General features: G+C 37.6%; 1 protein-coding gene across 5 annotated transcripts in view; it reads right to left on the bottom strand.

The window, feature by feature from the left end:
• LOC143159783 (uncharacterized) overlaps nucleotides 1-16746 on the bottom strand; it is a 64887-nt gene that overhangs the window by 22028 nt on the left and 26113 nt on the right. For 4 of the 5 annotated variants that reach the window (XM_076337156.1, XM_076337160.1, XM_076337157.1 and 1 more), the window contains exons 6-8: nucleotides 14240-14349; nucleotides 10360-10396; nucleotides 3189-3359 (exon numbers count right to left, since the gene is read on the bottom strand). In XM_076337156.1, the coding sequence (XP_076193271.1) occupies nucleotides 14303-14349 (47 nt within the window). In that variant the 3' untranslated portion in view covers nucleotides 3189-3359; nucleotides 10360-10396; nucleotides 14240-14302. The remainder of the gene's footprint in view (nucleotides 1-3188; nucleotides 3360-10359; nucleotides 10397-14239; nucleotides 14350-16746) is intronic. The other variant, XM_076337159.1, reaches the window with a different exon arrangement.

Genomic DNA, 16746 nt, shown 5'->3' with positions numbered 1-16746 from the left:
ACCAGCTAAACACGCAGTTTGCAGCACCCTACAGGCTCACATTGTAGAAAAATGATGATATATCCTTGCTTGGGCAAGCTGTATGTATATACAAGATGCTGTTTTCATCCTGAAATACTGTTAACTGTCCTCATTTTATCTTGGAAGAGGCTGACTGTTGAAAAGCAGCAGTGCATGGAAATTTGATAGCAGCTGTATCACATTTCAGGCCTTGGATGGAAGCGTGCATACAAGTGCTGTTATTATTAGAGGAGTGTGTTATCATAGAGAGTTCACCTAAGACAGATACCGACAGACGTTATACTTGCTTCACCAGAAATAAATATGGGACATCAAAAAGCATTAACAAACATAGACAATCGTATATGCTCATAAGTGTCCTTGGCAAGCACAGATTCTTAAGGCTTGAAGTCCAATCTATGTTACTCACTTTGCTTTGACAACCATCGAGGATTTCTGCCCTGGATTTTCCTGGCTGTTCCCTTTGATAGCTGGGTGTGTGTCTGAGCCTGAAGTCAGAATTGCAAAGAGCTCCAGGTGAATCCAATCTCTGAGTCAGTTTTTGCCCTGTTCCTAAGTCTTCCTACCTAAGGAATCAGCCGATTCACCCCAAACTAGAGCTAGAGATGGGGCTAACATGCAAATGGCAGAAACGGCAAAGAGGCTGTGACCTGAGACACAAGTCTACATGACAGCAGAAGTGTTGCCTCAACATCACTATCAAGTCCCTTTCCTGCAAAGTGTATCGCTGCACTTTATTTTTCTCTAGTGCCTGAAAGATGGAGCTACATCATTCACTTCAGCAAGGCTGTTTCTGTATTGCACTGAACAGGCTTTCCAAAGCTACATTTGGATGTTTTCCTCTCACTCCCAAACACTTGACAATATTAAACTTCTTTCTTAGTATTTTGAAAATACTCTGTAAGTGGCTGCTAAAGCACCTCCTGGGATGTGAAGAAAGCATCAGATTCCTGTTAGGGCAATTTCAGATTTTTTTGGTTTGCTATTTAATTAGGATAAAGATTACTGCAACATAGCAAGACAATTAACAGAGAAGTTGGAGAAGTTGGTTTCAGGCGGATGTGTAGGTTTAACACTTTTGCTCCTAATTCTCTCAGACCTCGTTTCCCATCTGTTCAGCTGTGGGTCTTGCCCTCCTGTCTCCAGCACTTACAGCTCTGCTTCGTAACATGCCATTTTCCAGTCTGTCCAAGCATAGTTTCAGGACAGGTAGAGAAAGATCTCATCAAATCTGAAGCAGGAGTTAATCAGGCATCTAACTTGGGAGGCCCTGCAAATTCTCAGTATTCAGCACTGAATACAATACTTCACTGAAGGGGAAAAAAAGACAATGAGGAGTGAGAAATGATTTTTTTTTTTGTGGTGGAATAAAAGAGATATAAATAACAGTAATGCCTCTACAGTACTTTGAATATTTAAAATGCTATACACTTTATGCATTTGTAAGTTGATTAAAAAAATCACAAGCGCAAGAACAAGTAATGGGAATGTGGTTTGCAGATTAATCTTAAAACGTGGGAGTCAAATTCTGAATGTCTACAAATCATGGTCTGAGTCTCGATTTCATCTCAGTCTCCTATGAACTTCCTCACCACAGTACCAACAAGAGTACTTGAATAGGGAAATGTCCTCCTATTTAATAATGATTACATGTTATTTATTGTTAATATTGCTGCTCTTACTGCTATAATTATGCAAGCATATTCATGAATTTAGAATTCACAATTTATAGTGATGATATATCTATTTTGAGCTAGCAGGCTTATTTCAAATATATTTGTGTCCAGGCTTCCACAGTAACCTTCTAAACTTCAGTATCAGTAGAACTCATGGTTCATTACCTGGTCTGCTAATGCCCACAACTCATTTTACTCACCTAAGTGATAGAAATGTGAGATGTGACTCTCCTCTGTTTTAAGACTGCGCTACCTGCCACAGAGCCACATCAATTATAAATAGTAAATGGCCTTTCAAAGGTCTTAATTTTTACTTTTATCAGGGGACTTCCTTTCAGAAGAAAGAATAGTGCTTCTTGTTGCTGTCAGTTCTCATATTACGGCTAAGGCAGTGACAATTCTGAGTCTTGGTGATGTTATTTTGTGAATTGTGACAAAACTGATTACAAGAAGAAGGAAATATGATGGAATCATAATGACGTTACTTATTTTGTACTGAGACAGCACTAGGAAGGCAACCAAAAGTAGCGGCACACTATGCTATGCATTGTGCAAACACAACATAGTAGACAGTGACTGCCCTGAAGAGATTACAGTCTCAGTAATTTACAAAGATTAGAGAGTAATTGATATTGAGTACTATGATTCTCTTTCTGGATTTATTGATATGGGATGACTGTAGATCTCACCTAACTTATTTTAATTGATGAAGAAATACTTCAAATCACTAATGCAAAGGAAGGAATTTCTGGTAATCCAACAAAGCCTAAACTTCAAGCCCCAGTCCAACACTTATTAGGAAAAATGCTGTTTCTCATACAGAACAGTTACTGTATCTTCCAGCTTCCAATTCAGTGGTGAATACCTGGGAGCTGTGTTTAAATTAACTTAACGCCATCATTTACATTTCATGCTTTACTTGTTTAGCAGACTAGAAGAGGCCCAACATGAAAAAGTTAATAGCCCATCTTACACATCCCTGTCCTGAAGAGAGACAAAATCAAGCCAAAAGGAACGTTGCTAGTCTCATCAACCCACTTACATCTGTAAAAAGAAGTTTTCTATCCCTTTTCTGATACCCCATGTAATATAAACAGCACTGCTAGTACAATAAAGGCCATGTTTTGTTTGAAGTGCAAATAGAGAAAGGTCAGATATTTTTTGTACAGGGAGTTTAATCAATGTCTCGTGTAAAGGAAAATGGCCAATACTGCAGCTGCAGTCAGATTAAAATGTTGTTAGACTTCCTGAAGATCACAATTAGCCCAATGAAACTTTTTTTGCCCATTTCATATCTCAGTGTTTTCCTCATGAACAAAAAGCAAACAACAACGTGAGCAGTTGGGCCTGAGCATGCGACTATGGTCAGTGGGAACTTTGCCACTGACGTTAGTGAGCCCAGCAGGAACAAATCCAATGCACACATGATTTCTGATGCTTTTCACTCCTCACCACTGGATCTGCTGGTGTCTCCTTAAAAGCTGCACAAACCTGAAACGTTGATTTCCCTCAGTTCCTAAAACAGCATCCATAATGACTTAATTACAAACTTATTCTCTGAGGAGTTTTCTGTTGGTGATGATATCCTCCCACTCTGTTATTCCTCTTCTCACTTCTTGAGCTGAGTAGTGACCACATCAATTCAGTAGCTACTGTAGAAACCTAAAGAAAGTAATAACTTTCAGACTTTTTAAAATAGAATTTTCTATCAATTTCATCATTCTCTATTAAAACAAATTTAATTTTCTACAGATGTTGTTTCATCTCAGATGGTCCAAGTCTGTACTAAGGAATAAGGTTCTCTTCCTCTGACTGGGAGCCGACTTACCTGCTTCTGTTACCTACACACAGCTTCGTCACCATATAAGGGTAACCGGGACAAATATCCCTAGCTCAGTCTGTGGCACTATGCATTTTGTGAAACAAGTGAAAGATGAAAACTTTGCAATTTGTACTGTTTTTATTTCCCAACCTCAATTGCCTTCTTTATTTTAAAATATGTTTGACTATTTTACTGATACAAAATCATCATCGTATCAAAGACATCAAATTCAAAAGAGCGATGAGGCTGTGAATAAGCTGCATTGCTTTGCTTTTCACGTGCCCATGGCAGAGTTCTTTAGAAAGTCCCAATTTTGCAGTCAGGCTTAACCTCTGCCCTCTTTTATGTCATCAAACACAGCTGGGTCAAATCCAACATAAAATCTTTATTTTACCCTTTTTGAAAAAGCAATGTGTGAGAAAATTAGAGGATGATTTAACTTAAGTTTAACCTAAGATTTCTCAGCAAGACAAACTGGGAGAAAGTTATATAGTAAAAAGCAAAAATCAAATTACCAAACCAAAACATGTAATACTCATCTGATACGGAAGGTTCTCATCTGAAGTAAAAAGCTACCATGATTTTCAATGCAGTCATATTTTGAAGGAAAACAAAATGTTTTAAATTGGAATATAAGGGAAAACCCACAACTTCTCTCTCCCCCACTGCCAAACATGTTAATTAAAGCTTGTAGAACAAATTCTAAAACAACAATCTTGCAAAAAATATTTGTTATTATCTGGAAATCCTATGAAATAGTGTTGAACCGTATAGCAATTTTTTGGTGTGCATTGGTGGTTGTAGCAGAAGTGTTACTTTTTTTCTGTCACTAACAACTTAAATCAATTAATGAAAGTGTACTGTCTTGTAGGTTTGAAAAGCTATACTTACTTAATAAATACTCTTCTGTAATCCAGAAAAAAACAAATATATGTTTTCAGAGAAATTAATTCCTATGTCATGTCATGCCATGCCATGCCGTGGTTTGGATTTTTGTTAGTAGTTTGTAAAGAATGCAGTTTTAAAAAGCAGTTTATAAAGTATATTAATTATGTGCATTTGTGTGTTACTACATACTTATTATAATGTGCATAAAAACATGCACACTGTAATATATAGTAGTGTGTCTATATATAATGCATATACAATAGCGTGGATAGGTAGACAGCAAAACGTGTTAATCAGTGCAATGTTTTTAAGTATTGGGCATTAAGCCTGAATGTTTCTTCTAAAAACACAAAATCACAGACAAGATTCTAAAATATGCAAAAAGACCTCCGTATGTGTTGAATAGCAAGGACACATAAAAAAATAGAATACTTATTCCATTATGACTCCTATTTCTTCGAATGTTCCCAAAAAACTCACAAAGTTCTAAGAACATATCTAGAAATGGTAAAAAATGGAATAACAAAAATTAAAAATTAATTTAAAAATTAATTTAAATTAATTAAAAAATTAATTAATGGAATTACAAAAATTAATGATGTGTTCAAAGAAAGCATAGTTGGCCGTCCACTATTATTTTTAGGATGCTTAAGTCTGTCTTTCTTTTTCATTCTTTCTTTTTTTTTTTTCTGGACCTTAACTTTACCTTTGCTTTTCTTGGAGTCCTACCCCTAAAGGGGAGGTACAAAACAGGAACAAAAAATATTAATGTGGGATGGACCTAATTATGAAAGTGAGAAAGCTCATTTTGGAGGTAAATGGATATTTTTTACTCAGCAGTATATGTCAAGACCCTTTTATCCCATGCCCTCTGTGTTGGGGAAAGAGGCAAAGTATTTTAAGGGGAAAAGCCATCCTTTGAATAAAGTTGAAGGACCAGCAGAGTACCTTCTTGGGAATTCTGCCATTAAATTTTATCATGGCAAAAAAAGATTATGATTAAAAATTGGGTCATTGGTCACTCAAGTAAGCAAGTGCAAAAGCAGAGATGAAGTGAGCAGGAAGTGATTCAAATCACTTCCAACTTTCCTAAGGAGAGAACCTAAAGACCCCAGCTACAGCAGAAGGCATATGTTCAAAAGTTGGCTTTGGCCTGTCCTCCAAACGCTTAGGGTCTCAAGCTGATGGGACAACGCAGACAAAGTCTCTGCTTCCAGCATAGCTGTTGGTTCCTTCTTTCTTCAGTGCCCAGAACATGATTCAGAGCAGAAGCTACTGCAATTATTTGTAACAGAAATAGCAGATAGGTAATAGACACCGTTCATGGTTTAGAACATTAAAAACGTGACCACAGACGAAGTGCATGTAAAGGCACATGGGTATCCCTTGGTTTCTTTTAGCATTTTTTCATAAACTGAGCAAGAACAAACTGAAGGCTCACAGACTAGTCTCAGTTTGAGAATTTTTTAAGCTGACATTTGAAACTTTAGATCTGGTTCAACTGTCAAACAAAACTTACTTTGTGAAAAATACATTTAATGCTGATATTTGTCACAAAAAAAAACTTTGGGAAAAAATGTTTTTGTGGGTTGTTTTTTTCAACTTCTTTACAGTCTTTCAATGTAAGAAATCACATTATGCAACCGAACTTCAAATGCTTTAAGTGAAAACCTGAAAACACACATATGTCGGGACTGTGTGAATTCCATACATCACTGGAATTTTAATAAATGAAATCAAGATTGGTATTTAGTATTTTGTCATCTAACTCCATTCAAAACAATTTTTTGGTTGCTCAAATCTTTAATGTGACAGAGTCTGCTTCAAGACTCGCAGAAAGTAGTGGATCTGTTCCAATCTATTTCAATGAGGCTTCCACCAGATCTTGTATACTGTAGAATTATGGGATGTTTTAGTTGCTCAAACATAAAGAAACTGAAATTTTTCTTTTTGAAATGGAAGGAAGGATTCATTTTCTGCCATGGACAACTCAAAGCATAGCCTAATTTCAGTTGTTCCTTGACTGAATAGAAGTCCTCATTTTGTTCTTTATACATTGTACACTTTGTAAGTAGAGCCCTTGTAGGCACAATTACACATTAACTGACTCATTCTTATTGATATTTATAAAATCATAAGAGAATTTTTTGCATTGCCTTTATATACATGGAGACAACTCACAATTTTTTGTAACAAAAATTTGAACTTTTTTTTTCTAACAGTTTAGTATTATTCAAATTCCTCTGCTTCTGGAACAAATCTGACTTTCACTGGTGCCCTGTTTAAAAAAAAAAACAAAACACAAAACCCCCCACATCAATATATGAGCAGGAGGGCGCTGAATTAGTTCCCATTATTCCTGAACTGGTAGTTTCTCTTGTGATAATGGTAATTACCTGGCTGCAACTGCGTATCAAGAGATCTGTAGTCTGCAAAAGTGAGCTGTAAACTACATTAATCCTGTGGGGATTAGATGGCCAATATTCATCCAGATGTCTTGCTCCTACAATATTCATTGAAATGCCTGTTCTCTCTGGGTAAGGAGAAAGCAGAATACAGGGTCTAGAGGACTCCCTGTTTTGCTCCCAGAAACTGCTGTTCTTTATGCTCTGTCTTGAAAATCACAACATGTTCTAGATTAAGAATCTCAAACTCAGTGAATCCTTTGACTCTTCCTTGTCCAGAGGTTGGAAAGCATATCACATTACAGAGAAGTTTGATGTTGTACAGCAGACTGTTACAGGTTGTGAAATAACTCTGTAAATATATTCCCCGCTTCTAATGATGACTGTACTGATTCTATGCTACCTTTCAAGTAGAAGAGTGATGACATTCCAGAAATAAGGTACTCTCATGGTCCCTGAATGAATGACAAAAACCCCCATAGAAACCAGAGGCTTTAGAACAATCAAGGTGATCTGAATTATTTGCAGGCCAGTTTTATCCTTTGCAATTTTCCAAGATAAAGGCAGTAAGAGTGAGACCTATCCAGCCTCAGATGCTCTATCCTGCTTACATTGATCTCTTGTGCTTCTGAGAATCTGAAGCCCTGTCTCTTTTAACTGCCTTTAAAAATAAAATTATTGACTTTATCTCATAAAGAAGAAAATGGTTATGCTTATTTACATCCTCTAAGGGTCTAGCCCATCCTCTTGTCTAAAAAGTTCACTTCATTCTGCCTAGTTGGAAGACACTGTCAGTCTAAATTAGCTATAATTTTCTTTGTTATTTCACTGCTTAATATATTTTCCTATGAAGAGATGGGGTTTTGGGCATGGATTTTTTTTTTCTTCTTTGTTCAACTGAGTTCTTGCTAATAGCAAAGTATCTGTTCCATCTGGTGAGAACCTCAGAGGATTTTAGACAGTAGTAAAGACAAGGGTCACAAATTTATGCATCGATTTTATTTTTAAGAAAATAGTTCTCCTGGAGCTGTCTTCTAAAAATTAATACATGTCAAATATGATAGCTGAGGGAAATAGGGAACATTTCTTGAATAACACCAGTTCATTTCTGTTTTACACACAGATGTAATGCTCTCTGACACTATTGGCTTTGAACTGTATTTCTGTAGTATATTATAGAAAAGTCGTTTAATGATGAAAGTTTAAGTTGCCTTGTGGAAAAAAGACTATTGTCATGAAAATGAAGGGGGTCTTTAAAAAGGAAGGTTAAAAGGGCATTGTGTTATGCTCTGGGATAATCTTAATAATCTTAATTTTTGCCATCTTATTGCAGGTCTTGAGATTCTTACACTTCCCACTCCATTCCCTCTTCTCAGAATTACTCCTTCCTGTGAGTTTTAGAGTCCTGCTGTGTTTTATCTTCTACAATACCCATTTTTTTCACAAAATTCTGTGTCACAGCATTTTCTTCAAATAGATAAGCATATTTTCAGAGCTAAATTAATAGAATCAGGATAACAAGTATATAGGTCTCAGCAAGACAGATACCGTACCAGAACTGCCCCCTTCAGAAACCTGATCTAATGCTTTCCAAATTATATTTTCCTTTACTTTTCAGAAAAGTAAAAACCATGGTACCCTGAAGACATGAAAACTCTAGGAGTTTCATTCCCAGAAGCCCTCAAGCAGAATGGCATAAGCCCTGCTTCAAGTCATTCTTTAAAGAAGCTCAGTCAGGTCCTTTCCTAACATAATGACCATAGAGGTATTATAGACACCGGTCAGATCCTTTCCTAACATAATGACCATAGAGATATTATAAATGTGATCCAGGGTTGTTTTTCTTTTAGAATTTAACATGCAATTCACAAATCTCCTATGTGAAGCCATGACAAAAATTATAATTATTGTGTTGATCAATGTTTTTTGGTCTCGTGAGATTTTTTTTTTCTCTCACTAGAAGGAACAGATGTTACACCTCTTAACAGAAATCCTGTTTTTTTCTTTTTTTTTTTCTTTAATGTGTTCTTCCAAGTGCAATAATGGCTTTTCTATCCTGAACTGTGACTATTGTATACAGGAAACAAGAATGACTTAGGCTAGGTGTGTTTTGTCCTTGTCGTGCTCAGCTTCTAGATGCTGTCTCAGTACTGAGACCCACACAGCCAGATAACATCAGTCACCCCATCTCCAAAATACTCAACTGGGATTGCAAAGGGAAAATATTTCAAAAGTACTTACTCCCTGCTTCCCCACCACTCCCCCAGCTTGGGATTGTTTCACTCTTATCTGTCCCCCAACCTGCTTGATCTAACATAAAATAGGGTTGGAACCCCCCAACAATGTATTAAAACAATCTGCTTTCTGCTGCTTTCATGGGATAGTCCCCAGGTCTTATGAAGATTTTAAAAAGGGACACACGTTCCTGAAGACCACTGAAACAAAGATGGCTGCCCATATTCTATGCAGAAGGATGACCTGGGAACACCTCTGCCAGTTCTCCTTGGAAGAAAGTATTTCTATTTAGTCCTTGAAATTTCAGAAGGCAAGGAGCAGCCTTTCTAAAAGATACCAGGTATCTGTTCCTCTCTTCTCCCCAAGCGGTGGGGTTTTTTCAAAATTTCTTACAGTTTCAGGAGTTTTGTGGCCAACAGTGGGAAACTGGATAAGTCTGAACTTGCACCAGAGGTCCCTTCATTGTACTTGAAGAAAATTCTAGGAAAGAAATTTAACAACAGCTTAATCTGCCAGCTAAAGGCAGAATCAAGTAAAAGGCAAACTCCCAACTCGAAGTCTTAATTACAGTGCTATGAGCTGTAATTTAAGTCTCCTGAAGACCCTGGTGGAAGCACTGAGGGATTGCTTTCCTACCTAGATGGCAGAGGGATCTAAGAATAAAGAAGTTAACCACTTGTCATATATCAGAAGCCCCAATAATATAAAAGGGATGTTGGCACTGTGACTTTTTTTAATTACAAAAAAACCCCTCAGTAACAATGACCTGCTAATTAATTTATATTACAGCTGGCTGTGTTAGGCTTCTAGAAAAGACCAAGCTTTGTGAGCTTTTTTCCACTCTCTTTATTTACAAATTAAGCAGACACTAATGGAGCTGCAACATGCAATCTGACAACATCCTGTCCCATCCTGTCAGCCAATTCTAAGAAAAACTTTACCTCCAACACATGGCTAAAATCCTACTACCATTTTCCTATCATTTGTGGGAAGTCTCTTCTCTTTTGGGTGGTCTCAACTTCTAAATTCCTACCTTCCCATTTAAAATTCTAACTGGAGCAGTCATTGTCACTTTCTGACATAAAGCGGTCTGTGGAGCCAGTAAAACATTACATGGTGACCTACATAGAAAACCTGCGGAGCCAGCACAAGGGCACAGCTGAATGCTTTGAGATGCCTGTGTCAGTTCCTGTAAAGGAATTCTTGGAGTTACCACTTCACATGGAGTTAGTGTTTTGCAGAAGCAAAGGTGCACACATCATGCAGAACTGGGAACAATCTCTGTGCTGAATTATTATTCACCTTTGCTTACCTTAACTGAAAATCGTTGCTTGATGACCCGCTGGCACCTACACAGAAAAAGAATATTGGGTAAGAGCTCATTCAGCCATCCCTTTTCAGAATCAGGTATGCTTAAGATCATAGGGAAGAGCAGACCTCTGTTGACAGTTACAAAAAACCTAAAACGAATCTTCAGTGAACCTTTTCTTTTCACTTTTCGACAGGCACACAACTTGAAAGGAATGCTAGTGCAGGCTATTCTTTTCTGATGAAGTTATTGTGTGACACTCCTTTTCTGGTTGTCAGCTTCTCATGTGTCAGAGGCAATACCATATATAGAGGAAGCACGGGCTGTACATTTGTGTGGGATATGGGCAGCCCTCTTTGCTTTAACGCTTTTCAAGAATGTGTATTTCTTTTTAGAATATTCGTCGGACTTGAGGAAAATCCCAACTATTTTTCAGTGCCTTCAACAAGGTGTTTGTACTGAAATATTCCTTTTCTCTGTAACCCTAATTTCTATATGAAAATGTTACATGAAACTGAAAAACCCCAAACCCTGAAAGCACACACTAAACCCTGAAACACATATTACAAACTGAAAGGAAAATGTTTTCTTTGTTATTCTTTTATTGATTGCCAAACTTGTCTATTAACCCAGTTTAGACAGTTCTCGTTTTATTCTGAGGGGCCACCAGCAGAAATTTTTGTGCACTGGTCAGTTATACCCACTCTTGGAAATCTTTGGTGAAATCATGCAGGGAAAAGAGGCTACCCATAAAATAAAAATCTTTTATGTATTGCCATAGGTAAAGGAAGATGGATTTTTATACTGTCTACATGGAATCCTTTCTAAAATCAGTGGGTGTCAGAGAAACACAGATTTAGTTGCACAGATTTAATATCAAAATGGAGTCCCAGGGCTAGCAAGCAGAGAAAAGATGAAAACACTTTTTTTCTGAATGTTACTCCACTTTGAGTCTTTATTAATTAGTAAGGAGAAAACCAGCATTTTTCAGATATTTGTCATTAAAAATCTTTACCAAGATTTCTGTAGTGATAGGATCACATGCTCTTTTTTCTATTACATTAATAGCTTTTGTAGCCCATGTGTTGTATTGATTTTCTCCTGAGATTATATATGGTAGGTTTGGTATGACATTTCATTGCACTGATTTTGAAGATAATGTGTAAATGAATTGACAATGATTTGTTTTGTCAGTGAACCAAGGTTGAATGACTTGCTAGTTTTACTAGGATCCAGAGAAGATTTTATGTAACGCGTTAGGTGATGATTTTCTGGAACACATTTACTGACATTTTCTCACCCATATTCTTTTCTAAAAAGAAAGTAATATTTTCTAAACAGCGAAAATTAGATGTTCTGTATCAGCTTAGCATGTTTTGTGAAAACAGACATTTTTGCCATGAGATTCAAAAGTTATCAGTCTAGAAAGCCATAATAACCAAATGGATTAATTTCATCCAGAAAGATAAATGGTAGCACTCACAGAGCAATTAATATAATATATATTTTTAAAAATAGTCATTCAAATAACCAAAATTGCCATCATAGAGTTTGCTGCAGAAAACAGATGAATGAGTAAAATTAATGTGTTTTAAATAAAATAGGGCCAGGGAGTAAATTTGAAAACTGGATTGAAATGCTAGTGAAACATCCATAGTCAGTGAATAGGACAAAGATTTTATATGAAGCTGCTTCTTTTTACTTTGGTTTTGCACATAAAGGTCATAGCTCCTCAGCTGGTTAATTTTCATTTTATGATCAAAAGCAGCACCTTGTATGATTATCACAGTTATTTTGTCCCCTCAGTTGTAGACATGGTACTAAGTGATGCTTTTAGCTACCGTTAGGGAATTTGCCTTGATAGATCCAAACCTTTCTAGAATATAGCACATTCTTCTTTTAAGTGCTGCAACCTTTGAGACGCAATAGAGAAATTTCCATTTAAAAAAATCAATCCTGATAAATCCAGACCTCCTTTGCATTGCGAAAATAGATTTTTATGTTTATTGTACTTCAGGATCACAAGATGGATATTACTCTAAGAACAGGCTTTGTTAACTACGTGAGAAAGTTCCATTGTATAACCAATGGTGCAGAGCCAAGGTAAACTGCATAGGAGAGCTTTTGCTTCAAATTAAATAAAGCCTGAGGACAATGCCAGATCATCAGACCCGACCCCTTCACATGCCAGTGAATTACATATTACAGAAATGACCTGTAACGTGTCTAAAGCTTCCAATTAAAGCAAGAACGTTAGCCCTTAAAAAGAAGGACTGGCCATGCTGTTGGTAGAGAACAGGAAAAATGAGACCTGAAAGCCTTGCAAGATTAGGAATTTACCTGAGATATACCAAGATAATCCCAGAAAAGATACCATATAAAAAGCCAAGAGCGAATAAGTAGCTCCGTGGATCGTGGCTCTAAAGATTTTGAGAAATATGTATCTCTCGGATGGATTCCTTGGTGTCTACTACAATGTCTGCCACAGAGAAAATTCTCACTGGTGAACGCGACTTCTGTCACTGCATTAACCCAGTTGCCCAAAACCCATGGAAGCTTAATGTTTCTAACACTATGATTTTCCTATCATTTCACTAAAACTAGCCAACAACTTCTGAGCTTATTGGAGGCCAAAACCAGACATGACTACATAAACCTTGTTTTCTTAGGAAAGTGGATTAAAACATTTTTAAAGGTGCCTAGCAGTCTGACCTGTGGAAAAACCCCTAGCTCAGGCATTCAAGATCACTGTGAACACACTAGTAGGGCATACAGTCAAGGCATTTGGGAGGGGCCTCTGTACCATCTCCCAGCTTGCTTGCCCTATTCAGTATGCTATCTACAACTCTAAGTTATCTTGGATGTTTCAGAGAAAGAAAAACAAAAATGCCAGAAATCAAGTTAAGCATGAGAGGAAGAAGGATTGCTTCAGGCACCTGACTGAAGTCCCGACACATGACAATTAATTGCAGTCATTATTTCGACGTGGAGGCAGAAGAGTTTCATCCATGTTCAGGACCTGTGAAGCACAGCTACTCAGATCCTCCATACATACCAATGCAAGAAGAACCATCTTATCCTCTTTCCAATATGAGGAATAAACTTGTCTAAGAGATTCCAGTAGCCAGCAAGATCATTACATCACTCCGCAGCCCCAAGATACTGCTAGGTTCCTGTTGAGATCAAAAAGTCCATCCTTCTCACCCTACTGTAACGTATCTCGTATCTCCATACTCAAAGACATCTACATGTAATAAAACTCTCTCCAGCCTTATTGATAGACCTATTGAGAAATAAAGTACATTATATTCTATAAGATTCACATAGCTTGTCTTCTGCCTAATCTATGCAGCCCATTGTTTCAACCCTCCTTTCTATTAATTTCCATTTTATACAGACACCAGAACTGAGCACCGTGTTTTAGCAGCAAGTGTACGCTGTGCATACAGGCAATGCACTTCCATTGTTTCTACCTAAAAATTTCTTATGTGTTCATTCAAGGATGGCAATTGGTCTTTTCCCAGAGCATTGCACTGAAAGCAAGTGTTGAGGTAATCGCCTACAATGTATTAAAGAAAAAAACAAAGCAAAGCCAAAAAACAAACCAAGTGTTTCCACACACCCTTTTGCACAGTTTAACACTGCAGGTTTATAAGCTGATTCAAGTAATTAATGTAGCACATTCTTGTTCAGACAAGCCCTTCTCAAGTCCCTGACTTCAGAACAATACAAGTCACGATGAGCAAATAACAAACTGAAGCAAGATTAAAACCTGCACGAAGCATGCCTGCCAGCATCAATCCATTCATAATCACCAGGTGCCCCTCCAAGCCAACATACCTGATTTTCAGCTATGGAATACCATCATCTTTACAGCACTTACCAGAGTCAAAGTCCCACTGCACTGGAGAATCTGAACTTTATTCTGCTATGCGTTTTACTGAAATCAGTCTGTTTCTAGGATGCGTGCTTTCAAGAAGACAATGTGTTGAACTGAAATGAATGGAAAAGATGTTAAGTACTTTGTGCTGGCATTTGGTGGTGAAAGGGAAAAATGTGTTAAACATTTCATATTTATACCTGAAAAGTTTGTAATATTTTCTTAACTTGCATTCCTCTGGTTTGGAATCTATCCCAACTACTTATATACCATTCATTATGTCAGTATCTGAGAGTTCCCCCACCCCAAGAGCTTTCATCTTAAAATCCCTCTGAGAGTAACAGAAGAGTCATGCCAATGGGAACGCTGGCACAGAAAAGGCTACCTGGCACAAGCTTGCAAACAGGAAAAAAGAATTTGAACCTAACACGCAAGGTGGGGCCACAATGGCAGGACAAAGTAACAGAGGCAAGAAAACAAGAAAATCAAGACACAGTCTGTACAGCAACACTCCAGGTGTGTGAACTGAGGAGTTGTGTACGGAGGGTAATACTGCACTGCTGCGTATTTCTTATGGCTTTGGAGGCAAGACATGGGAAAAGAGCATTCCTTTCAGCTCAGTTAGAGCAACACTGAATAGTTTAATTGTCTGAGCTGTAAAACAGTCCTTTTGTCAAAACCACTTCTCACTAATTACTTGCCTACCAAAAATACATTGCTCATTCCATTCTTTGTCAGATGTAATTGATGCAAATTCAGTTTTATACCAAAGTATTTGTTGTATATCTTTTGTGACATCTCAGTTTGACAGCACGCTATTAAATGACAAGTGCTGTGGTGTAAAAGGAGTAGTTATAATGAGTATTCATAACTTTTGTATAAACTTGTATCTGATGCCTTATATTTTAGAGGACATGAAAGTCATCTTCTTTCACCTTCCTCCTAGCAAACAGAGGTCTGAGCCAGGTAAGTAGTCAGAGTCACTGCCATGACTTGCCAAGCAGATGTTAATGGACTCAAGGGCACAGGAATGCCTTCTTGCACTCAGCTGACTGCTGCTATGAGGGTTGTCACTTGCGAAGCGTACCGTGATGATCTCTGAGCTTTTTTGTCTCACTGTGTCAGTACAGTGTATCCATTCATGCTTGGCTAGGACTTACTGCACTGTTCAGAGCATCGTGGGCATGTTTCTCATATAGCGTCCTGCCCTTCGTTCAGTGATTATTCTGGGGCTGGCCTGCCCTTAATTTTTTCTAGGCCTGTCCCTAGTCTCTCTGTAGCTATTCCTGTCCCATGATTTCAGACCTTAATCTTTTTCTAACACCCACATTTGATTTTAAAATGTTCCACTTGGCACTTGCCATCTTGTGAAGAATTCTCACCTGCACTGCCTACAGCCTTCTCAAGTCTGTTTTATTTTATGCATCACCTTCCACTCCAGAGAGTAATACTATTAGTGCACTGTCTGGATAAAGCTTCACTTTGATATCAAACGCAATGTTTTATTATACTGTAATTTTGTCAATTTCTCTGCAGCACTTAACAGTTAAGAGGTATCTCTTTTTAACATCAGTGTTGGCTGAACCATCAGAGCTTATCAAGCCCCCTGGGTGCCTCCATGGGTCTTTCTTATTCTGTTATTTCTTGGCTGAGGCATTTCAATATTCTGTATTTTTTTCCTAGTTGCAACCACTTGATCTTCTTGACACTTATAGTAAGTATAGCAATCCAACTACATGGATTTACTGTCCAAGTTGAATCCAGTTTTCTAAGAATGATCAAAATCAATTAAATGTGTCTTCCAGTTATACTCAGGGATTGTCCAGCTTTGATAACTGGAATAGAAGGCTAGAAAGAGAGGAGAGTATAAGCCGAGTTCCTAGCTGGTGGAGGGATTTCATGTAGTGAGGGGGTGAGAACATGGTACAATAGAAAGTTACATTTTTTGTTTTAGAAAACGAGGGGTACACATGTCCGATAACTAGAAGAAACAACAGCTGCTGCTGTTGCCAGTGAAAAGAATATCTATGCAATCTGAGTTTAAGGTTCCTCTATTAGCTCATCCAGCATCACATTCTCTAACTCACCCATATTTCTCTCTATGCACTTGAAGAATACAGTGAAAATCCAGGTCCTAATGTCACATCAGATACCATCGTATCACACCAAACTTTTCAGCTGTTAACTGATTTTCCCTGTCATGTTTCCAGTGCCCCTGCAGTTATTTCTTATAGTTTTTAATAGCAGTAGTGATCTTATGCAGGAAACACCCTATTGCTTTGTTATTTCTGTAACACACCCCTCATGACTTGAAGTGCATCCAGAGAAACACTGAAGATAGCAAACACCTTAATCTTCATTCTCACTTTTAATCCCGTTCACGGGTCAAATCATGATGCTGCATTGTCTCACACCTGCCCCCTCTATAAAACCAATCTAACGCCTTGATAATAACTTTCATAACTTTTTTACAGTATTAATACTGAACTATAGACACCTGTATAATTTGC

Source organism: Aptenodytes patagonicus, chromosome 4 (genome assembly GCF_965638725.1).
Source record: "Aptenodytes patagonicus chromosome 4, bAptPat1.pri.cur, whole genome shotgun sequence".
NCBI classification, from domain to species: Eukaryota; Metazoa; Chordata; class Aves; order Sphenisciformes; family Spheniscidae; genus Aptenodytes; species Aptenodytes patagonicus.
Note: the sequence above shows the minus strand (reverse complement) of the source record. Positions and strands in the feature narration are given on the sequence as shown.